This window comes from Prionailurus bengalensis, chromosome A1 (genome assembly GCF_016509475.1).
Source record: "Prionailurus bengalensis isolate Pbe53 chromosome A1, Fcat_Pben_1.1_paternal_pri, whole genome shotgun sequence".
Lineage (NCBI taxonomy): Eukaryota > Metazoa > Chordata > Mammalia > Carnivora > Felidae > Prionailurus > Prionailurus bengalensis.
In genome coordinates this window covers 233,659,566-233,683,477 of record NC_057343.1, presented here as the reverse complement: position 1 = coordinate 233,683,477, position 23,912 = coordinate 233,659,566, and the positions used below count along the sequence as shown (strand labels likewise).

Below are 23,912 nucleotides of genomic sequence, written 5' to 3'. Positions count from 1 at the left end.
AGCTGGAGCGCATTCTGGGACCGCCTAACTTTTTTTTCTTCTTTTCCATTTGCAGTTATTTTTTCTCCTCAATTATTCTTTCTTTATCTTTGGAATTTAAAAATTAACCTGGCTCTATCCAGTGCTCATTTATTCTGAATCAATATTGCTCAAACTTGTTGTGCTTTGAAATTTTCAGACCCAATCTTCCTTTTTTTTTTTTTTTTTTTTTTTTTTGAGAAATCGTTCCTTGTAACTTTGCTGGCCCCTTGTCTAGACCACCAAGTTCTATTACAGATGATTTCTGACTTTTTTTTTTTTTTGCCTGATAATGTTAATCGCTCTGTACTAGCTGGCTGCATCTTCAACATTTTCTGTCAAAGCAAGTACCAGATGTTCTCAGACGAGTTAGCAAATCATAACAGTAGCTACTGAAAGGAACAGTGAACGTATCCGTTAGGCTCATGTTGGGTAACAGATTTTATATCTGCATCACAAACAATTAGAAACCAGTCACAGTGATGTCAGTGCCTAACCACAGACAGAGGTGAGGTACATCTGTTATAGAGAGATTCTAGGTCAAAATTATTATTTCATCCAGAACTGCACGGCTTGAATATGGTCCAGAAATGGACGGCGTTAAGTTCACCTGGGAGCCTGTTAGAAATCCCAGCTTTCTGCATAATGTAGAAACTTGTGGAATCCCTATGTTGTATACCTGAAACTAATGTAATATTGTGTGTTAACTGTACTTGAATAAAATATAATAAAAATAAAATTTTTAAAGTGAAATCAAATTTGTAATTTGATGTTAGTTCTCTTATCGGTCCAAATAATCCCAGCTCGCTATACTAAATCAGAATCAAGGTCTTACCCATTCTCCAGTGGAACAAACACTGATTTAAAATAGTACTCTAGGGGCACCTGGGTGGCTCAGTCGGTTAAGCAGCCAACTCTTGCTTTCGGCTCAGGTCATGATTTCACGGTTCATGGGCTCAAGCTCCACGTGAGAATTGTCTCTCTCTCTCTCTCTCTGCCCCCCAACCCCCAAAGTAAATAAACAACAACAAAAATACAGTTCTCTAGAAATAACAAGGGTCTGAATTAAGGGGATAAGTTGTGGAAAAGTAAAACGGATGGTTCCTAGAGGTGGCAGAGGGTTTGAAACTCCAGGATGTGCTGCCTGAACAAGAACGAGACAGAATATACAGGAACAGAAGCAGATCTGGGCAATAAAGATACACATTCAACTACAGACACACTGGAACTGAGGCAAAGTCAAAATGCAAGGAATGTACTTCGTCCTGGAAGGGATGGTAGAACCCCTGACACTGAATGGTATTTGCAGGGAGGCAGCACAGACCAGAACCACCGTGACAATGGGCAGGGCCTGAGTCGCAGCCACCCGTGAGGGGCAAGCAGGAAAGATGGAATCCAGCAAAGGAATGTCACGCAGGCAGAAGTGCCAGAAACGACGGCATTCGAGGATCAAGTAAGGAGAGCCTCGGAACACATGAGTGGTCAACAGGGCTCTGATTTTATCTTTGCAGAGAGAAAGTGAGCAGCTGTGTGCACGTGAGACTCAGTCACATAGCAAGTCCGGGCGTACAACTTCTAAAGGAGTTGCCATATGCCAACTTGCCTCTTGCTCCGAGAAGCCCTTCAAAGAGGTCACTTATAAAACAGCAGCACAGTCATGGCCCAGATAACGCGCCTAGCCCTGCCTGGCTGGATCTTCAACAAGACAGAGACGCGAGCTGTAGCTAAGAGACCAGGGCTTGTCTGGAAAAGGCCGGTGGACTCAGGGGGGTGGCGGGCGGCAGGGATGAGACATTCAAGCTGCGAGAAGTACCAGGAACCACCGTGTTGCCAAGGTCTATTTCGCGTCGATTTTTAGATAAGGCTGACAAATAAAATAAACCAACTTTCAAGTGGCCATTGGCGGGTTGTCCCCAATGCCTGTTAATTCAGGTAAAATCAAGGAGGGGCAGGGGGAGAAAATACACTTAGCACCAGACCTGGATTCCCAAACCCAAGATGTCAAATTGACTTGAGTAGCAAGTTAGGAAGCACTCTGCTTCATGTTTGCTAGTTGTCAATGCTACCCTCCTCCTCTACCAGGTGAGCATTTATGAATTCCCGGGTAAAGATCCAGAAGGTGCTGCAATGGGCCTAGAAGGGCCCCAGCCACGTGTGCTCAGTATTAGCTTTAACATCAAAAAGGAGGAATGTTCCTGGTTTGCCTTGATGGGACTCTACTGGGAAGACCACATCAACATCAGCCTTTAGAATTTTAAGTCAAAATCTCCAATCTTTATCACCCCTACCTGTCAGGAACTGCTCGGCTCTTAGCAGGTTTAGTAAAAACAGACTGGCATTTTGGAATATTTTGTCTAATATTCCACTTTTACATTTCAATTCCTTGGGAAAACAAAAGAAACCTGTATGTTGGATCATTAAAAATAATACCATTTAAAACTAAATTTTATTCTAAATTAAAACGTACAAAAGAAGGGATTAGTCAGTGCTGTAAGAGATGCTTGAAAAGATCCAGAACTTGGCTGAGACATGAAATTTGTAATCGGTATTAGTCCTACGGTTAGAATTATCAAGCTAGTCTAAATAAACTTAAATACCATCGATGCATCTAGCCACCACTGGAACTCTCCGAGCATCCGCTCCAAATCCCTGCACATGGTTTGAGGACTGCTCATGTTAGGACCCCACGTAGCCCTGGTTATTTCTCTGTTGGAGGGGACCCTCATCCCCTGCAAATTCCTCTTCTTTTGAGATTAACAAAACCCAGACTAGTGAGACGTGGAGGCTGCAGGACAGTTCTGTGGTGTGGCTTCTTCCCCCGGAACCTCAGCCTGTGGTTCCCGTTAGCGACATCTTGATGGGTGCCATGACTGAATTTGTAAATTATAGATTAAAATCTGAATCAGGTGTGTAGAACAACAACAAAAAAAGGAACCTCCGTAAGACACATGCGCTGAATGGTACATGGTGCATTGTTAACGAGCATCAGATTTGCAAACCTGGAGAGGAGACAACCTGGGGTAGCTAGCAACTGAGTCTGGAGCTAATCCCCTAGCTGCCTTGTGGGAGGAGGTGGGAGGGGGTTCAGGGGAGAGCAGGAGCCCAATCAGGAGGTCATTCAAAACAGATAGGGGCAAGCAAGTTTCTAGAAAGATATACTCTTTAAAAAGCCATGGATGTTGACCATAATTTCATCTTAAATTCACAATTTACCCAAATTGATGTGTTGTGATTGGATTTAGATTCTGCACAAGCTTATTGTCTGCAATAAAGATCTTTTTTTTTTTTTAATTTTTTTTTCAACGTTTATTTATTTTTGGGACAGAGAGAGACAGAGCATGAACGGGGGAGGGGCAGAGAGAGAGGGAGACACAGAATCGGAAACAGGCGCCAGGCTCTGAGCCATCAGCCCAGAGCCCGACGCGGGGCTCGAACTCACGGATCGCGAGATCGCGAGATCGTGACCTGGCTGAAGTCGGACGCTTAACCGACTGCGCCACCCAGGCACCCCTGCAATAAAGATCTTCAAGGAGCACCTGGGTGGCTCAGTCAGTCCAGTGTCCGGCCCTTGATTTCGGCTCAGGCCCACGCCCCACCCCATCGGGCTCTGTGTGCTGATAGGGCTGAGCCTGCCTGGGATTCTCTCTTTCTCTCTTTCTCTCTCTCTCTCTCTCTCTCTCTCTCTGTGCCTCCTCCACTCAGACTCTTCCATCTCTATCTCAAAATAAATAAGTAAACTTACAAAAATTTAAAAAATATCTTCAAGTATTTTATTCCTGTGGGCAAGTTTTAAAAAGTGGTAGAAAAAGTTGCTCATTGCTAATGACTGAATGTGTGCGTCCTCCCAAAATTCATACTGAAGCCCTGATCTTCAAAGCAATGATATTTCGAGGCGGGGCTTTTGGGAGGTCATTAGGCCGTGAGGGTGGAGCCTCCATAAATGGGATTAGCGCTCTTTTAAAGAGACACAACAGAGATGATCTGTTTCCAGAGTGTGAGGACACAGCAAGGAGTTGGTCATCTACGGAGAATGAATGAGGACGATGACTCTCACCAGAAAACAAATTGGCTAGCACCTTGATCTTGAACTTCCAGCCTCCAGAAGGGTGAGAAATAGACTTGTAGACTTGGTATTTTGTCACGGCAGCCTGAACTAAGACACCAGACACAATTAAAGGACAACGAGAGTGCCATCAGAAACCCTCAGAAGCTCGCTACAAATCATTATAAACACAAGGAAGCAAACCCCACCTTGTTAGGGCCTTGGTTGTGGCAAGGTCAGAATGCTCAGGCTGAGGCCCCTGCTCTGTACCGACCAGCCTCATCTCCCTTCGCCACCTCCACCCCCAGGTACGGATGAGGGACTCAACAGCCGCCTGGAGTTCCAAGATGGCTCTATTCTCCGTGGCAGAGTCAACCAGAACACTTATGAAGAAAAACTAGGGAAACTTCTGGAAAGGTCCAGTTCACTCATTCCTCAACTTGCCACACATCCAGCCCTCTGTGGGGCATTAAGGATAAAAATGGCAGAAACCAAGACCTGATTTCTTCTTATGCTCTAACGAGCAAGACACACACTGCAATGGTAATTCTGTCTTCTCTTAAAAAACACTACAAACTTGAACTCCCAATCCCTTAGGATACCATATCAATCCTCTCTCTTCCAAGCCTTATTCATCATGGATGTTCCACCTAACTTCCTTCCTGCTCCTGACCATAGAGGCACTCGTGGCCTCCTTTGTCAATCCCACAGTGACATCCCTGTCCTTACCTGACAACACAGGGGCACTGCCCCCAGCTGACCACTCCTGTACCTTCGCTGTTTCCCTCGTCCTGAAAGGCCAGGTCTTTCTCCTTAGTCAGCTATCAGCTTAAATGTCACCTCCTGGGAGAGACCAACCCTCAACAGCCAAGGATGGGAGCCCCCCCCACCCCGCCGCCTCTTGCTAGCCCGTGGCTCTATTCATATCCACATCATAAGCCAGTCACTCTCCCGGTCCTTCCCCTCACCAGCTGGCTGATGTTATGTTGTCCCCAGGAGAGCAGGATGTTGCCAGTCTGTTCACCATCTGACTCATCAGTGCTCATACGAACCACAAAATAGTAAAAATTCAATAAATGTTCGTGACTTCCTGAATAAAATCAACCAGTAGTGGGTATGAGATATTATAAACAACAAAAACAATAGAAACTGTGCTCTGCGAGAAAGGGGTCATTGGACAGGGCACTGGACAGAGGATGTAAGGATGGGGGCGGGCTCCGTGGTGAGGGGACTCTGCACGGGAGGACCTGAAGGCAAGGAAAAGCTGAACAGGTGTGCAGACTCAGACATGGTCACTGAGGCTGGTCTCAAGCACCCTTTCTGTGCCAGACGCCTGCCTCCAGTACCCAGTTACCTTGGAAACTGGACATGTCTAGCTGTCATCTATAATTTGATAAATAGTGTTGCCGGTTTCTCTTCAAAGTATTTTGTTGTTTATGCCTCCAAACATATTCTTCAAAATTCTTCTATCTACATCCTACACCAGGAATATCTTGCGAGCACTGTTTGAATCCATTGAAAATCATTATGACAATCCCAGGATAATATTGCACCCAACAATGCCCTCCAATTGCATTGTCTTAAACTATACAAATGAAAATGGTCTTGCCAAGAAAAGCCTTATTTTATGAGCACTTAAGAAATGACAGTTAAGAAACCAGGCGCTGTCTTCCCAACTAAAATTATGGCCAATGTAATGTAAAAAGAGTGAAATTAAGTTCCCTACGAGAAACACAGAGGATGACAAAGACAAGGTTGGTTCGTGGGTTTTGCTGGGTGACAAAGAAGACCGACTTGAGGCTGGACATAGAAATCTCATGCTTAGGAAACTCTTCAGGGGAGGCGCCAACTCCTACCTGTGGCCAGATAGATGATGTGGACGAGCATGTCCCTGCCCTGCACCACGTCGACAGCCAAGTGGGAAAAACGGCTGTTGTCCTCCATGAAAGAGGGCACCGAGGTCACAGGCTGGACCACCTCGTGCATCAGGATGAACTTCTGAGCATCCTGCAGATTCCTTTCAGTCAGGTTCATGTACAGGCCCTGGTCCACCGTGCCACACTGCAAAGGAAAACAGGCCGTTACGGGGACCGGCCACCTGGACACGCACTGCTGATCCTGGCCACCCTGGAGGTAGGGGGAATCGGAAGGTTAAGAACTTCAGTGTGCAAACATGTGTGCTTCTCTGCTCTCTCCAAGCTCCCCGTCCCTAGTGTCCCTCCCATTCTAGATTTAAACTCATCACATCTGGGGAGTCTCTCAACTCCATTACAGAAATATATGATCAGATGTTAAAAATTAATCCGGTAAAAATCAGTGCTGACTTTAATCTGAACACATAGGAATGAAAACTCCCCATCACGTGTTGAAGTTACATAGAAGCTGTCCGGCCAAGTGCACACTACTATATCTGCCTGTAAATCAGGTGCCAAAATTGAAAATGCAGCGGTCGAGAACATCATACAGATCTATTACTATCCCTACTGGAACGGTGGGTCTATAAGCAAGATATGGATTCCACGGAGATAGAATTAGGCCATTTTAATCTGTCAATGAAGTAATATTATTCCAGTAAATTTCACATGGGTACAAGGTACTGGTGGCTTTATTGTCTTGTGCTCATTCTCTAAGCCAGAGGGAGGGAGGAAGGGAGAAGTGGAAAGAGGAGGGTAAAGGAAGAAACCAGGAAGAAGGGAAGGAAAGAGATGTTGAGACAGAGGAGCCACCATGAACATGAATCTGGTATATAAAAGGGGGGAAAAAATCAGGCCCGGCAATGCTGAGAAGGGAATCCAGAGCTGGGCTGTGGAGAGACGGGCAGGTACCTGTGCAGGATGGTTTTGGGCAAGGATAAGGCAGACAGCGGGGTGGGAAAGGGAGAAAAGCTTTCCTGGGGCAGAGCACACAATCAGAGAATCCCCACCGATCTTTCTCAACTCTTTCCAAAGCTTGAATCCTGGGGCCAACAAAGACTAACCCCCAGCAGAACTTCCTATAAGCAAGTTTGACGGAAACAGATTTCCCTGTCCATACCATCTGAGACTGCCGTTGATAACACGTCATTTCTAATACTTGGTTTTATCACAGGTTACAGGGGGAAAAGTGTAAGATGGAAACTGCTTTTTAAAAATAGATGAGGGGCGCCTGGGTGGCTCAGTCGGTTAAGCGTCCGACTTCAGCTCAGGTCATGATCTCCTGGCCCGTGGGTTCGCACCCCGCGTCGGGCTCTGGGCTGACAGCTCAGCGCCTGGAGCCTGCTTCCGATTCTGTGTCTCCCTCTCTCGGCTCCTCCCCCACCCATGCTCTGTCTTAAGAAAGAAAAAGAAAAAATAAAATAAAAATAGGTGATAGTTTTTTGTAGCACTTGATAAAAATGCCCTACATGCTGTAAAATGATAAGCCGGTTGTAAAATTAGAGAGTGTCAGAAATGGATCCCGAGTCTTGTCCAATGTGCAATGTCCCGTTTCCTTGCAGGGACAGCCCCTATGCCAGGCGACGGGTCCACAGGTGATGGGATCACGGCCAGGTGAAGGGCTCCACGCTGCTGCCCCAGGAGCCATGCGGTCTCAAGTAAGACGCTGCTTCTTAGCTTCTGTCTCTACCTATAAAGTAGCTAGAAAAACACTCGCTCTATTCACTTCCCAGGGCAGTTGTGAGGCCAGCTGAGATCATCAGTGGAAGGCATTTGTAAATTAATTGAAAGTGCCTGTAGATGCCAAGGAACAAAACAGTGTGCCTGGCACAGAGAAGCCATTCAACCAATGGCAAATCTGTCTTGTAGCAGGACAGCAATTCTACGGTCCACTGGGCTTCAGTGGCCAGAGGGAAATGCATGAATAAGTAAAGGAAGGAATCAATGGGTGAATACACAGGCAGCTGCTCATGGGACAGGGGGCTGTGCTAGGAGATTTCACATCGTCATCATATTTAACAGCAGCACTTAAGGGACAGGGACGTTGCTTGTTAACAAATGTGTTACAAAATGAAAGTACTCTCCCAGACTCCGTCTGAGGTCTACTCAGGTGAGCTCTGGCTCTGAGAGTGACTTTGTGTTTGCCAGATTGCTCTTCCTGAAACTGATGACGGTGCTTAAGCATAGGTGGCACTTAGTTACCTACTTGTTGGGTGAAGTTTAACACACAGGTTTTGTGTCTTAGGCACAGTGTGTGGTTTTTGTTGTTGTTGTTGTTGTTTTTTAATGCATCGCAGAAATCAGGAGTCATAACACAAAACTGAGGGCCTTGTGCTGCCCTCGAGGAATCTGGGGGTCTGCGAGAGCCTGGGGGCCTCCTTGGACTAGAGCTGGGTAGTAGGACCACTGACCTCCCCTTATCATTTTTTTTTTACCCTGGACCCCATATCTTAAGTCATCAACCTGAACTGCCATTGTGATATTGTGACTCGTAAGAAATACATATTTGGTTTTTGTCCTCTTTCTGACACACAGCTCCCAAAACCATGGGAATTTTTTAAGTGTCAAGAGCAGTAAAGGTGCCTTTTGTCATGTTAACGAGGCACCTCTGGGCCAGTTGGCTAGAGACCCAATCACATAATTAGAAGATAGGGAACTTTCAGCCCACCCCTGAACTCCAGGGAGGGGAGAGGGGATGGAGACGGAGTTCAATCACCAATAACCAATGATTCAATCAATCTTGCCTATGTAACGAAGCCTCCATAAAACCCCAAAAGGGACAGGGTTCAGATGGTTTCTGGGTTGGTGAACATGTGGAGATTTAGGGCTCAGAGAGGGCACGGAGTAGCTCTGTGCCTTTCCCCAGACCTGGCCTGGTATATCGCCTCCAGAGTGAGGTCGTTTCATAACAAACCAGCAATCTAGTCAATAAAATGTTTCTCTGAGTTCTGTGAGCCCCACTAGCAAAGTAATTGAACCCAGGGCAGCGATCATTGGAACTTTCCATTGGTAACCAGAGGTTCCAAAGCACAGGTGAGGAACTGGACTTCAGATCAGAACCTGAAGTGGCAAGAGGTGGGGCAGAAGGCTTGTAGAGCTGACCCTTGTACCTGTGAGATCCGATGCTCTCTCCTGGTAAATAGTGTCCGAATTGAGTTGAATGGTAGGACACCCAGACGGTGCTGGGAAATTACTTCATGGTACGGGAAAAACTACCACACATCGGAACTGGGTAACAACATCGTTGGCCAGGAACTAATTTTGAACTCCGCTCTACGACGTCTTGGTTTATTTTTCCAGCCTATAATAAATATCTCACCCAAGGATTCTTTCTCATATTTTGAAAGCTATTTAGATTTACAGTATATATTTATTGGGTCGTAAGTAACCCATCTAGCTCTCTAATGCGCTGCAAATTCTCTAGCTGTGCCTCACACATCGGGTTCCCGCAGGGGTCTCTGTGACACCTTGGGGACTCCGTGCAAGAGGGTAACAAGACAAATGTCACGGTCCTCAAGTGGGTTACAAACCACAATGGTTGTCTTGCTAATACTTCTGAAAGTAATAAAGACAGTCGTTCGACTAATTTTTTTAATGCTATAATACTCGTATTTTTGTTTGTTGCAGAGACAACAGATCCCATCCTCTTTCCAGTTTGCTGGAGTTTTGTGCAGCTCCACAATCACCCGGCCTCGTGCTCAGAGTGCCCGATCTGATTGGCTCTCTTCTTCCCATCTTACTGCAAACGTGCGCTGTGCATCACAGGGTCCCGAGGACCTGGTCAACCCCTTCATTTGGCCCAAGAATGACCTCCTCATCTGTCTGACCACTTAAGGGTCTGTTTTCCATTTTGGCTCCATCATTTCTGATTGGTGGTTGTCAAAAACACACAGAAAATCGCGGAGTCTGTCCACTGGGTCTGGATGGTGTTTCCTGTTACCGACCAATGCTGTTTTCCTAGTGAAGTTCAGGGCCAAGATGACTTGGACCGCAGGCTCTAACGGGGTAGGCTTCCATAGAACTACTTACGGTGGTTTCTAGATTGCAACTATAAAAACGCTATCTTTTGCTGTTTTGTTATTGTTCTCAGTTGAGGTTTCTGTACTACATCTTGCAAAATGAGGCACTGTCCTTCCCGACCCATTCTTCTTCCTGAACCTGAATCACATTTCTGTTCCTCCAACTAACTTGCTAGTTCTTATTATAAATGCTGCATAAAATTCCAAATGTCACTAGGCAAACAAGAATGGAAAAAACTGAACCACTTCTCACTGTTGGTTACTGCAAACATAACGACTAGTGGAAGGATCCTTAATGCAAAATGTATTCCCACCCTGTGCCAGCTACATGGTCTCATGAATATCAGTAAGGATGCCAATGCTATCGTGGTTACCAAATACGATAAACCAAAAGAAAACCATTGGTACATTTTTGTACCAGAAAATATACAAGGAATTGTCATCATCTAAAATTTGAGTTCCCCTGGGGCGCCTGGGTGGCTCAGTCGGTTGAGCGTCTGACTTCGGCTCAGGTCACGATCTCGCGGTTGACGAGTTCGAGCCCCGTGTCGGGCTCTGTGCTGACAGCTCGGAGCCTGGAGCCTGTTTTGGATTCTGTGTCTCCCTCTCTCTCTGACTCTCCCCCATTCATGCTCTGTCTCTCTGTCTCAAAAATAAATAAACATTAAAAAAAAATTTAAATTTTAGTTCCCTGTAAATCTTAAATTCTACCCTAACAAGTTAAGCCCAGCTAAGCAAGCTTCCTGCCTGAAATGCATGTCATATTTGCGCAAGCTTCATTTGTTATATGGCATGAACCTACTCCCATCTCATAAACGTGAGTAAGCCTCTCCGTGTGACACTGGCATTATAAAACCAGAGGCCCGTGGCCTTAGGAAATGAGAGATTTTGCTGTGTGCTACAAATATGTTCAGACAAAAGGGCTAAAAGTTATCCACTGCCTGGAGGTGGTAAGGCATCAGGGGTTTATTAAGTCACTGTTCATTATGAAGACTTTTGCAATAGAAACATCAAGGCATTAAGAGTACACTGTAAATAAAGGGAGCATCTTCGTTAATTGTTTTTCACCTTCAGGACTTTACAAAGCACCTTCTTAAGAGCAATGATATATTCCACCGTCAGGATTTTACGGAGGGTCTTCTTAAACAGTTACGCTGTACCCCATCATCTGAGGACAGGGAGAAATTCAGATGGAGACTCAACAAAGGGGCAAAGCATCAATGTTCAGTTAATAATGACATAAACTGTCTATGCCATGAGGAGCCGTGGTCACTTCAGGTTTGGTTCCCAATAAGCTGTTAGCCGCTTGACCTGTGATATGAATCTCTTTGTACTGAACCAGTACTGAGTTTTCTGAGTAGCGGGGCTAGGGTAATACATATAAATTGGTTACTCGGTTTCCTGACTTCTAAAGCATGGATGACGATGCCTACCTTACAGAGCTGGGGAGAGGAGACAGCAGGGCAGGTATATAAAGCATTGACACAATGTGGGACCCCAGAAGGCACCCAGTGAATGGTCCCTAAGAGTCACCTTCTCCAACTACATTCTACAGTCAGCAAGGCACATTAATCAATATTACCAAAGTTTATTCCTAAAATATTCCTGTGCCTTCGTATCCCACTTTCCTCATCTTATTGATGAGAATGAGAGACAGAAGATGCTAACAGAATGCCCCAGTAAAGCAGCCAAATGGGAAAGAGGTTGTAAAAACCACCCATCTGTCCCCAATCCCATGCTCTTAAATTACCAAAAAATTAATTTAAAAAAATTCTTTCAAAACAGTTACAATTGAACGGTCCCTGCCAAAGTCCAAGGAAGGTATAAAATAACTGAACCCTTTCTGTACTCCTAGTTTTCTCAAAAGCCAAAAGTTTTAGGTGTTGGGATAATCAACCAACCAGAACGTGGACGCCCGGGTACAGAACCCAGTTCTAACTCAGGTTAGTTACGGTAACTAGTGGTCTTTTAGCCAGAAGAGGGTGGGGCTTTGCATCTGAGGACTGGCGTTGAGATCTCAGTTCAGCGACTGATCAGCCAGTGTCCTTGGCCGGACTGAATCTCTGCACGGAGGCTCGGCACCCCTCTCTGTCTGTGGGAGAATTTGTCACTGATCCCAACACCGTTGCCAGTGGGCAACATGACGAGCACAGAGTCTTGAACGTGGCGGTACTAAAAATTACACGCACGATGACGACAATGATCGTATGAGCATCCGTGTCAGAAGGGGGGCCCTCGAGGGAAGCCTGCTGCTGCGGTCTGAATGTTTGTGTCTCCCCCAAATGCATATGTTGAACCCCCAACCCTCAAGGTGGCTGTCTTTGGAGATGGGGCCTGGAAGGGAGTAATTAAGGTTCAGTGGGTTCACAAGGGTGGGGCCTTGATCCCACAGGATTAGGGTCTCTCCCCAGTCACTGAGGAAAGGCTACGTGAGGACACAGTCAGAAGGTGGCCATTTTTAAGAGAGGAAGCGATTCACCAGAAACTGTATCAGCCAGAACCTTGATCTTGGACTTCCAGCCTCCAGAACTGTGACGAAGCATACGTCTGTCATTCACGCCGCCCAGTCGGTGGTATTTTGTGATGGCCGCCTGAGCAGACTAATACACCTGCTGACGGACCAGACATGAGGAAATCACATTTCTTTTGGTCCCAGCTTCTTCTGAACATCGGAAGATGAGAGAAAATGACGTGGAGCCCCTTATAGCTCCAACATCCTGCAATTTTGTGATTCGTGAGCTAATGGCCACCACCTGCTCTGCTTCCCCCCAGCTGCACCATCACGTCCCACTCACCCCGACAGGAAATCTCCCCACGTTCACCAATTAGTGCTCTAATTCTGTTTGTGCGTCTCCACTGCTCTGTGCCCTGGGCTCCATTCACTACGGCGTCATTCATTAGGGATCAGAGCTTCTGGGGACACAGGGTCCGCCATCATTAGCACTAATTGAAGCTTGGCTTCCCAGCCTGCTGCTTTATTCTGGCCTTTTTCAGCTCAGCCTCGGCGTCCCAGCTGACAAAAGGCCCCTTTTCGGCCCGGGGCACCTCAGCGGACAAAAGGCCTCGGCCATATTCCGTGAGCCAGGCTGAGCGTGGGCTCGTCCGTGAGGGTCAGGGGGGACCCCAGCTGCGTTGTGCATGTACCCAGCTTTACACTGTCCCAGGCTGTCTACACGAGAGGAATGAGTGCCTTCTCCACCCCCCTGAAATTACCTGGAAGTTGGGGTTGGGGTTGGGATACGGCAGCCAGGCGGAGCGCGAGTTCTCCTGGTACTTGAAGGGCCCGTTGAAGGCCTGGGAGACGGCACTCAGGTTGAAGACACACACGGCCGAGGCAGCGATGCTGTTCCTGGGGGGAGGGGGAGGGGGAGGGAAGAGAGAGGAAGGGGGGCAGGTCAGAGTCCTGCGGGGACCCCTAGCGCAGGCACCTTCCGGAGAACCTCAGGATCACAGTGTCCTAAGTCCCCCCCACCCCACCAAGGGATGAAGCCAAAGCAGTGACTGATGTCACTCTGTGGTCTCCTTGTGGGAGAACAAACACTTGGGTGCAGAAACAAGACTATTTAGCGGTTATGACACTTCTAATCCTGCCGGATGGGATTAATTCACTCAGCCGCAACAAGAGGACAGAGGGTTGTGAAGAGCCGTATGTCAGGCCTTTTAAAAACAGGAGGAAAAAGACGTTCTCCTCCGGGGGCTGGAGCCTCTCAACGGCCCGGGTGGCTCTTGTCCCAACTGTTCATCTGGTTCTTTCAGACGGCGGCGGGCAAACTGTGGCTGCTGCTTCTTTTTGTTAGATCCCCAGAGAGCGGTGTCTGTTTGCAAGCCTTTCAAAAATAATCAACCGAAAGCATTTTGCAAAAAGTCCCTGTCAGAGACCCTTCATTTATGTACATTTTTTTTTTAATTCGAAAAGCATTTTAAGTCCGAAGGGTCAGAGAGAAAAATTTGACATGGCACTGACATAGGAAATCTCGAAACCTTAAATCAGAGTTCAGGCTCTGCCGAGACAGCTGTAAATGAGAGGCTCTCAGGAGTCCGGCGCCCTTTTGCTAACTGTGGAAACAGCAAAATATGGTCTGGTTAAAGAAATCTGCTTTTTCCGAGCACGGCTCGGGTTTTTACTGTCTGTGAGCCACCGTTTTTGGACACCCGGGAACACGATGGTAAAACCTTCAGCAACTCCACGCGGTAGTAAGTAGGCCATTTCCTGCAGCCCAGCTCATGGCCAGGGGGTGAGAAAACCACCCAGTCCTAGGGCAGAATGAGCGAGGGGAGCGACCTTCATCCCCACTCCCCAATGCTAAGAGACCTTGATGAATATACAGAGGCAAAGCAAACGATGAGCAGCAACACCAGAGAGCTGAGCCACAGCGTGATGTACTCATTCACTGCTGGCTGCCCCCCATCATCATTTTCTTTCAGTCTGGAGCAAGTCTTGTCAAGAATGTGATCATCTGTCCAGAAGGTAAGATCAAGGCTGAGACATGAGAAGGAAGAGAGGTGGGGCGTATGGTGGAACTAGAAATGGATGGGTCCGAAAGTTCTTCCCAAGACCTGGTGAGGGTAAGTGTTCGAGACAGAAAGGAAAGATCTAGCGATTCTATCTCTAATATAGATAGATAAATGATAGATAGGTAGATAGACACATAGATGATAGATTGATTGATAGATGATAGATAGTAGATGATAGATGATAGATAGATAGATAGATAGATAGATGATAGATAGTAGATGATAGATGATAGACGATAGATAGATAGACAGATATAGATAGATGCTATATACTGGGTGATGTCCAATATGATGGACACTTGCGACACTAAACAAATCGTCTGGAATCGTCTGAAACTTATTTTTGCGAGTGTCTAAATTGACCATTGAACAGTCCAGACGCAGTATTTCCATAACTTTTTAAATTGTCTTTGCCCAGAGCCAGGGGAATGAACAGCTAAGTAAGCCCAGCTCCCATTGTGTGTAAAATTGATGTCAAGTCAGCAACTGAACATTCATCTTGCGCAGCCGACACGATTTCTTAAACCGGGTTTTGGAAAGCAAATCAGCTTCAGAAACTCTAAATTGATTTTTTCAAAGAAACGTATCAAGGAGGGAAAATAAGCTCTGGGGTTGAAAACCAGATTTACAATGAAGGTGGTCATGGTGGGGTGGGGGTGGGTGGGGCGCCATCCATTTCAGGCTTCTTCTAACTTCATGTCAGAAAGAAGACTCTTCACGGAGTAAATGTTATTATCGAGTGACTGTTAACACTTAAGCTCAGCAGGGCAGAGGACAGAGGGAAAGAGTAACATGGAAGGAAGGAGCAGATCAAGTGGTTCTACAGCAATTCCCGGGTAGGCATCCTCGATTCTCCCAGGACCCCGGGGTTTCCCTGGGATGCAGGACTCGTCTAGATGCTGAAGCTGGGACGATCCCAGACAAGCCAGGATGGCTGGTCATCCCACACTCCTTATCAGCACTTTCAAACTGCCTGGATTCCATTTTTTCTGCATTGTTAAGTTGCCAGAATAGAGACTCAAAGATGGTCCGAAGCAGAGTCCACACTGCGGACCACGGTTACCACTGAAAGGGGGCCCAGAGTCTGAGTATGAAAAGGGGATCTGTCACCCCTGGGGGCGGGATGTGATCCTGTCGAATCTTTCACTGCACACCAGCAAAGAATGGGAAATAGATGTGGGTCACGCTACAACTCCACCAGAGTAAGAGTGGACGAAAGATCAGGAAACTTCACATGCTTTCCCTTATCCAAAAGTTATCAGTTCTGGAGCTAGGAGTATCACCTCCCACCAGAAAAACAAAAAGATGTTATCGTTTTTTTCAAGGATATTTTTAAAGTACAGCCATCATTTTAGAAAAGCCTGCCCAGGTTAGCCGTCTCCTAGAACAACGGTTGAAAATGCAGCTACGGGAAAGTGACGATGTGCATTTCACTTACGACCGGAGGTGTGGGCACGAAATATACCACTCAAAGATCAGACTCAGAAAACACTGCCTTCATTGTGCCCAAATGCATAACTGCATATGGAAAAAAAATGCACCTAATATGTACCAGCATTTCAGACAGTGCCCAGAACACATTGGTGAATCAGGAAGGAGAAAATTACAGTCGGGTAACTTGATGCTACAATTACCTAAGGACAGATTGAAACTCTTTTTGCTTCGCTTTATTTCCCGAATACCAAGTCTCAGAAATCACACTGTATTTGCATAATATTTAATTCATACTCAAACATTCCTTTGGCCGTTGGCCCAGTAAAATAAGAAAGATTTCCTTTAAAGCAACTTTCCGACTTCTCAAAGGTCAAAGAACAGCAGACGCATGCACCATGGACAGAGGAGCAGGGAAAGAATTTTCTTCCAGTTACTTACACGTTGGTGGTAAAGATGCCATAGATCAGATCCAGCTCGGGCAGGAAGAAAGTGCTCTGCAGCTCGTTGTAGTAAAAGGGGACCTCCCCGGGCCGGGAGCAGTTCAGGCGAGCCTTCATGAACGTGGTCCAGGTGTCCTCCAGTAGGAACCGTCCCCCGATGTCATTCTTGCAGACCCGGGCAGCTCTGGAGAACACGGTTTTCCCACAGTCGTGCTCCACGGCGTTTTCTCGGAAAAAGAAGTAGGTGAAATTTCCGATGTCGTAAGATGACACGAAGTTTGGTTCTGGAGACAAGAGGGAAGAAGAAAAGTGTGAACGTTCATATGGTATCTCTGTATGTCTTACCTCCTCAGTGTTTTTTCCAAGGACACATGCTTTTGTGCAGACAATGCCTGGCTCCTAAGGGACGAACGAGAGCCCCATGAGCAGCTCGGTGACCTGTGCTAAGGACAGAACACTGTACACAAGTCCTAAGTGGCAAGGAATCGCCCGCACAATTCCACACGTAAGCATCCTGAGTTAACACAGCACCCAGTCACAGGACGCTAATGCCATCAAAACTGGGCAGCAACTTTTGCAATAGACTTTTAAAGCAACATATACTCGTTTATTTGTATATCGTGACGTGCTCTTCAGAAAGAGTGGGACGGGGGTGCCTGGGTGGCTCAGTAGGTTGAGCGTCTGTCTGACTTTGGCTCAGGTTATGATCTCACAGTTCCTGGCTTTTTGTCCCATGTCGGGCTCTGCACTGACAACCTCAAAGGTCAAAGAACAGTAGACTCAGAGCCTGGAGCCTGCTTTGGACTCTGTGTCTCCCTCTGTCTCTCTGCCCCTCCCCTGCTTGTGCACTTTCTGTCTTTCTCTCAAAAATAAATAAATAAATATACAAAAAAAGAAAGAGTGGGAGAAAATGAGATGAAAAATATGCAATGCGATTCAGAACACAGGAGCACCATGGTACCCTGTTTGTGTACAAGACAACAAAATTCTTTGATCTTACTCGTACACGGGAGTATGACCGACATAACTTATGTGCTTTTTTAGCGAGAACCTTAAGATGGTTTTCATTTGTGAAAACTGAAATAAAAACTGAAACTATCAGCTTAGTGTCCTGAATTAGCTTTAGCAATTCCAGTTACTATGGTGACCATGTAACTGTGAGAATCGACTCTGATTTTCTCATTTCTGGGTTGCTGGAGAATCCATATAGAAGAGCGGAGTGTGTTGAGATGGGGGTCACTGCCTTCCAGCTTCCTGGTCTCATAATTAGCTTAAAAATAGGGATTCAGAAAGGACAAAATTATGGCAAAACCTTTACTCCATCGCCAAGCTCATGAAGAGTTTAAGAGTCCTATAGTTTGTCAACTGAATTTCATATATACCCTTCATAGATGTTCATAGTGTTATGTTCATAGCTTCTTGTTTGAGCCCATTGATGATAGAAATGATACCCTTTCAGACATGGACACACCTTAACATTTATCTTTATACAAATTCTAATAATCAAGTTTGATTCTTACTCTTTTTTTTTTCAATATATGAAATTTATTGTCAAATTGGTTTCCATACAACACCCAGGGCTCATCCCAAAAGGTGCCCTCCTCGGTTCTTACTCTTTTCTCTATTGCTAGGAGCTTACAATTCAATTAGCCAGTGTCTCAATTTTATAGGGCCATTAAGATAATATGGCGATAAACCTTTGCGTTCAAAATAAATGGAAAGATACACACAACAACTGTATCCACAGGGACATATTTCAGGGACAATTAGTTGGGGGAGGGGGCAATTCAACTGGCCTTGGACTTTGCCAGATCCAATTAGATTGTTCCAGCAGACATGTTACTGGCACGACGACTAAAGTATGTTTGGCCACAAGACAACCCATTACTAGTAACAGTAAGACACACAGCAGGCCCACCTCCAATGTGAAATGCGGACACTGATTGAGAGGTGGCACTGACTACACTACCATCCTGTCCAGAAAGCTGTCGCCAGTGTTCAAGTAACACATATATTGGATATCATCCCCGAATGTCTCCCTTTAATTCAACTTTCCATTGTAGAGCTGTAACAATATTCTTTAAGTTGTATAAGTTGTACATGCAACGTGTCCTCCTCCCCAGTCCATGATATTGTTAAGTCATTTAAGCACATGAAGTAATAAAGAACTCAAAAAGAACTGATTTTCATTTATAAACTGCCAAACATGCTATTATGTTACAGCTGCTTTAACCTGAAATGGATAGAAAGAAAACTGGACTGCGTCACAATGTGGGAGATGGAACTCAGATATACTGTCTGTACGGTATGCTTTAATACCGGAGAGAGATGCTCACAAAGCAGGAGAATACACATCTCTGACCGGTGTTCTGGGAACACACAGCCAAATACTGGGGAGCTTTTTGAATCTGTGTTCACCGAGCCTCCAAAAGAGAATTACTCGTTGAAGGAGACCCCAAAAGCAAAGATATGGAACAAGTGCCAAACTGTATTTGGTTTCTGAAGAAGACATTCACCCATATGTTTAATTCGAAAGGGAAGACTAAATCGTTTCAGAACGCGTCCTGCACCCAGGCACTCCAACCAGGTGGTACGGTTTGATCGTTGTTCTAAAAACAAAACAAAACAAAAAAAAACATCGTCCCGATCATCATCATCAACAACAAGGACCACAAAGCTTATCTAAAATGGAGAAAACAGGGGCGCCTCGGTGGCTCAGTCAGTTAAGCATCTGACTCTTGGTTTCGGCTCAGGTCATGATCTCACGGCTCAGGAGTTCAAGCCCTGCCTCGGGCTTGGCGCTGACGGTACGGAGCCTGCTTGGGATTTTCTCTCTCCCTCTCTCTCTGCCTCTTCCCTGCTCATGCTTCCCCCCCCCCCTTTCTCAAAATAAATAAATAAATAAACTTAAAAGATAAATAAAATGGAGAAAACAAAGAAAGAAGGTGGAGGACTGGATGTGTCCAGTCTAGGGCCACAGTTACTAACACATGTGGATGAGGTTGGGCAAAGTCCACAGGATTTATGAAAACACCCTCACGGAGACCTACTCCTGCTACTGGGCAAAACAGAATGGAAACCAGAGTAAATGTCCCTAGGAAGACTTGAGCAAGAAAATGAGAAGAGACAAAGGTAAAAGTGATCTTTCATGGTTTCTTCCAGTCAAGGTTGAGTCTATTAATCTTAAAAAACAGCTACAGAATGCTAAGGCTCCCGTGCCAGGCTCTATGCTCGGTTCTTCATACTCCTCTGCTCATTCAACTCACAAAAACCATAGAGGTAGGTGCTGTGTTATTACTCATTGGTAATCTGTCCAAGCTCACACAACTAGCGATGGGCATGGGGTGGGGGGTTATGTCCTGGATCTGGACAGTCTGACCACAGAGCGTAGGCACTTACCATTACACTACACTGAAACAAACAAACAAACAAACAAAAACAATGGACTACGAGGGAATAATTGACTCTGCGTTAACTGTATTCAAGAATAAAAGTTAGTGTTCTGGAAAATGCTTTAGAAACCAAAGCGGGGAGCAGGTTTTCTCAGAAAGACAAATGCCCAGATGAAACTTACCCTGCAGCTATCAGGGACATCAGGAATGACACAGGGAAGGAAAAGCAGGAGGAAGGAGGCAACAATTCAAGGGCTTATTAAGCAAGAATCCTGCTGGGAAGCGTTTGTCCGGCTCCAGAGATGCTATTTCAGATGGCGCCACCACCGCCCCAGAGAGCCTGCGAGTGCCTGTTGGGGCATCGAGGCCACGTTCATAGTCTGCCCCACCGGACCACGTCACTCAGATTTCTGCTCGAAGGGGAAGACTGGGTAACACCATGCAGACTGGCCCACAGCCTCCTCTTCCCACAGAGAACCTCCACCGTCTCTCCAAACCACCCTGAAACAATTCTGCGATAGGATGACAGAGCGCATTTTAGACAGAAATGCTCGAACGCATTATTTCCCGCCGAGAAACTGGGGAAGAACTTGTGTTCAATGTGTAGCAGACGCTGTTCTCTAACCCAGCACAGGCAATTTAGTCAAGGAGCTAAGTGACACTTGGAGATGCATCCTGCCGTCCTGCAGTGGTCCTTCAGGATGGGGATGGGTCCCTGACTGTGTGAACTGCCGTCAGATCAGGAAGCCCCGTCTCCTGGAAAGCAGAGCCCTTTGAAACTCGGCCAGCATCCTGCTCCTTCTCCAAAGACAATACAAAAGCAGGGATCGTTGTTAGACAGACAGCCACGTGTCTCTCCCATTTGCAGATATCAATCTGGAGGCAGGGGATGTTTGAATCTCACCAGGCGCTACAACAAGATGCACATTGTTTCCCTCCCATTATTTAAGTTCTGTCTCTTGTTAAAATGCAATTCACCACAAACCAGTGATCTGTCGCTCCTGAGTGAACTGAACAAGTCATAAATCAGGCCCTGCCTTCTTGTCTACAATGAATGTGAGTGCGTGAAAGAGAGATCTGAGCGGTCCTTTATTCTTTACTGTCATTAGAGCTCTACACGAATAGTAGGTGTGCTGCTAATTCAGAAAAAAACCGACATGAGTATATGTCAGCTCACCATAAATCTATGCATGGAGAAGCTGGTTTTTTTCTCATGTTTAGAAAACATACTGAGTTACGGATTACAGAGCATGTTACAAAATCTGTCACGTCGCAAGAGGAGATATGGTTCGTGATACCAGGACTTTTATTTTCTACGTTTACTTATTAGTGGCCATGCAGATAGGGGTAAGAGAAGAGATTCATAATAGAATAAACAAGAGTAATGAGAAGAACAAAAGCTTCAACATTTTCGAGAAGATCCGGACCATGTAAAATCAGATGCTGAACGTCAATATGGATCCTTCCTTTCTATATTCTTTCTATTGCAACACCTATTGCGTCAGGCTGGAGGTGCCTCATGTTCAGGAGTGACCAGATCATTAGCAGTTTCTTCATATAGAAATATTTCTTGGGGCACCTGGGTGGCTCATTCAGTTAAGCGTCCGACTTCGGCTCAGGTCAAGATCTTGTGTTTCGTGAGTTCAAGCCCCGTGTCAAGCTCTGTGCCGACAGCTGAGCCTGGAACCTGCTTCAGATTCTGTGTCTCCTTCTCTCTCTGCCCCTCCCCCCACTCATGCCCTATCTCTGTCTCTCAAAAAAAAAAAAATAAATAAATAAAAGAAATATTTGTCCACATTGACGAGAATGGATGTGGAAGACAGGAATTCTGATTTTCCAACTCTACAAAAATGTTACTAGAATCACAATCTATCATAAATCCTTTCTCAATCAAAGGCCACCTTGCAATACACTTGCCCAAGGCAGACTAGAAAATGCCTGGGCATGGGGCCCATGTGGGTTGTGGCTCTCCCCATCCCAGATTGAAACCCTGGGCTGGATCAAAGACATCTGGAATGCTCTTTCATCCTAGATGACAATTCAGGGCCCAAAAGACCTACTTTGCCGTAAGGATTAAAGAGACTGGTGTGTGGTAAGATCCCAATAAACGATGCCTACATCATTTCATCATTTATTTTTGATGTCCCTCTTAATAACTTATATTTAGTAGAACCTCACATAATGATAATGAATTATTAAACATGCAAATGCTAAGCTTACAGGTGATCAAAATGTAGGAAACATAAAGCCATGTCGAGTTTTTAAAATAGCAAGCTATTCCACAAAAAGAAAAGGAGCTAGTGGAAACAATCTTTAGATGTGACACGGTGAGCCAGATATTTTTAATTCCCTGATTTTGGGGGGTCAGTCACGACCCAAACCATTTTCATATATATATTCCTAAATTCCATACACTCTCTTACTAGGCACCTCTCCCTTTGTTACAGCTACATGAAAATGTGCTACAGAGTGTTCCAGAGTAAACTAATTTCATCTAGGTCTTTAGTAAGCATGGATAATTAAACTAAAATTAAATGAAATTAAGCACAGTGTGGTTTAAAAGCCACTGAGGTGCTAAAGCTTTCCCTAAGATTTCCAGTAAAAGACAGACATACAGATGGGCAGATAATACATGTCTGTCTGTGTATGTATGTGTGTATGTGTATCATGTACATGTATATACATATAGTATTGAGGCATATGTATATATGGCTCAACACTTCCACCTACTGGCTGTGTGAACTTAGCCAAGTTATTTAACAGCACCCTGTTCCCTCCCTTTTAGAAAAGTGGTTAATGATGCCCAATATGTATCACTGGGGGAACCAAAGGCAATGCATGCCCACTGCCTAGCGCCGAATGGCTAATCATCAAAATACAGATCACCATTTGCATCCGTAAGTAAAAAATATAATAAATATACATGTACATACAAAATACATAAATTAATATTAACACACATATTGGTAAACATTATCGCCAGTATTTATTGAACAAGCTCAATCACAAGCTTTGCATTCTGTATATCAAATCAGGGTCTTTGTTCCCATCAGCAGATTTGGCACAAAACGTCGAGGTGCTGTAGACAGAGCCTTGAATGCCAGCACTCCTCCATCACCAGGCACGTACCACCTACTGGGGGGACCGTGCCAGGCACTGGGTGCATAGACGTGGTAAAGTGACAGATACAGCCCATGCCCTGGGGGACAGAATGAAGAAACAAACGACACAGACCGACAAGTCATCACAAGGACGACAAGAACAATGGGGGTGAATTCAAGGGTCAGAAAGGAGAGGACCAGGGAAAAGGCAGAAGTCAGGCTGGGAGGGGACACCAGGCCAAGAGCTGGAGAGACAGCCACTGAGAGAGGACCCTCAGAGTGGCCAGGAACGGGATGGACCAGTGTTGGGATGAAGGAATCAGGAGACAGGAGAAGGGCCAGGACAGCAACCCAGCAAACCCAAACCCAGTTTGCATTTCAACTGCCACTGGAGAGGCACCGAGGGGTTTGAAAGAGAAGTTCATGACCCACTCTCCCGTGTGTGTCCCGTGGTGGCAGCGTGTCCTTGGTGGTCACTGAGAGCAAAGTGAGCCCCGGATCCCCAGCTCCTTCAGTCACTGAGCACCTGGCAGGAGGAAAGGCATTGCCTAAAACTAGAAACGTGGTTCCAGCAAACTTGATTCCTTCTTTCTTCAAGGGGAACATGACCTGCTGCAAATGTGTTATTTCTGTGGGTTTGTGGAGTCACACAAGAGCAGCTAACAGCACGGGGACCTGGGCCGTCTCTCCCCAAAGACCTGCTCCCTCCCCGTGAGCCCGCAGCCCGCCAGCCCAGGACTCTCGAGGAACTCTCCCCGGACATCTGCACCCAGGATGCTCTTGGAACCCTCCCCGGTCAGCTGCACCCAGGACTCTTCCGGAACTCTCCCTGGACATCTGCAGGGGCTTCCTTAACTGGCTCTGGTCTCCATGCTCTCGCTCCAAGGGACACAGACACCCTTGAGTGTTCTTCACTCCGTTCTAAGCACCAAGCCTCCGCAGCCCTTCTCCTCGAAGCATCTGCCACATCACACGCTCCTAGGCTCGATTCGTTCAGACTGACTGTGCGAATATGGATTTCTGAACACATTCCAAGCA

The 23,912-nt window shown here is 46.0% G+C and overlaps 1 protein-coding gene across 7 annotated transcripts in view; it reads right to left on the bottom strand.

Annotated features, from left to right (window-relative positions):
- Positions 1-23,912, bottom strand: part of SEMA5A (semaphorin 5A) — a 481,312-nt gene that overhangs the window by 136,484 nt on the left and 320,916 nt on the right. For all 7 annotated transcript variants that reach the window (XM_043601165.1, XM_043601208.1, XM_043601185.1 and 4 more), the window contains 3 exons: positions 16,380-16,665; positions 13,206-13,341; positions 5,917-6,121 (listed from right to left, as the gene is read on the bottom strand). In XM_043601165.1, coding sequence (XP_043457100.1) covers positions 5,917-6,121; positions 13,206-13,341; positions 16,380-16,665 — 627 coding nt within the window. The remainder of the gene's footprint in view (positions 1-5,916; positions 6,122-13,205; positions 13,342-16,379; positions 16,666-23,912) is intronic.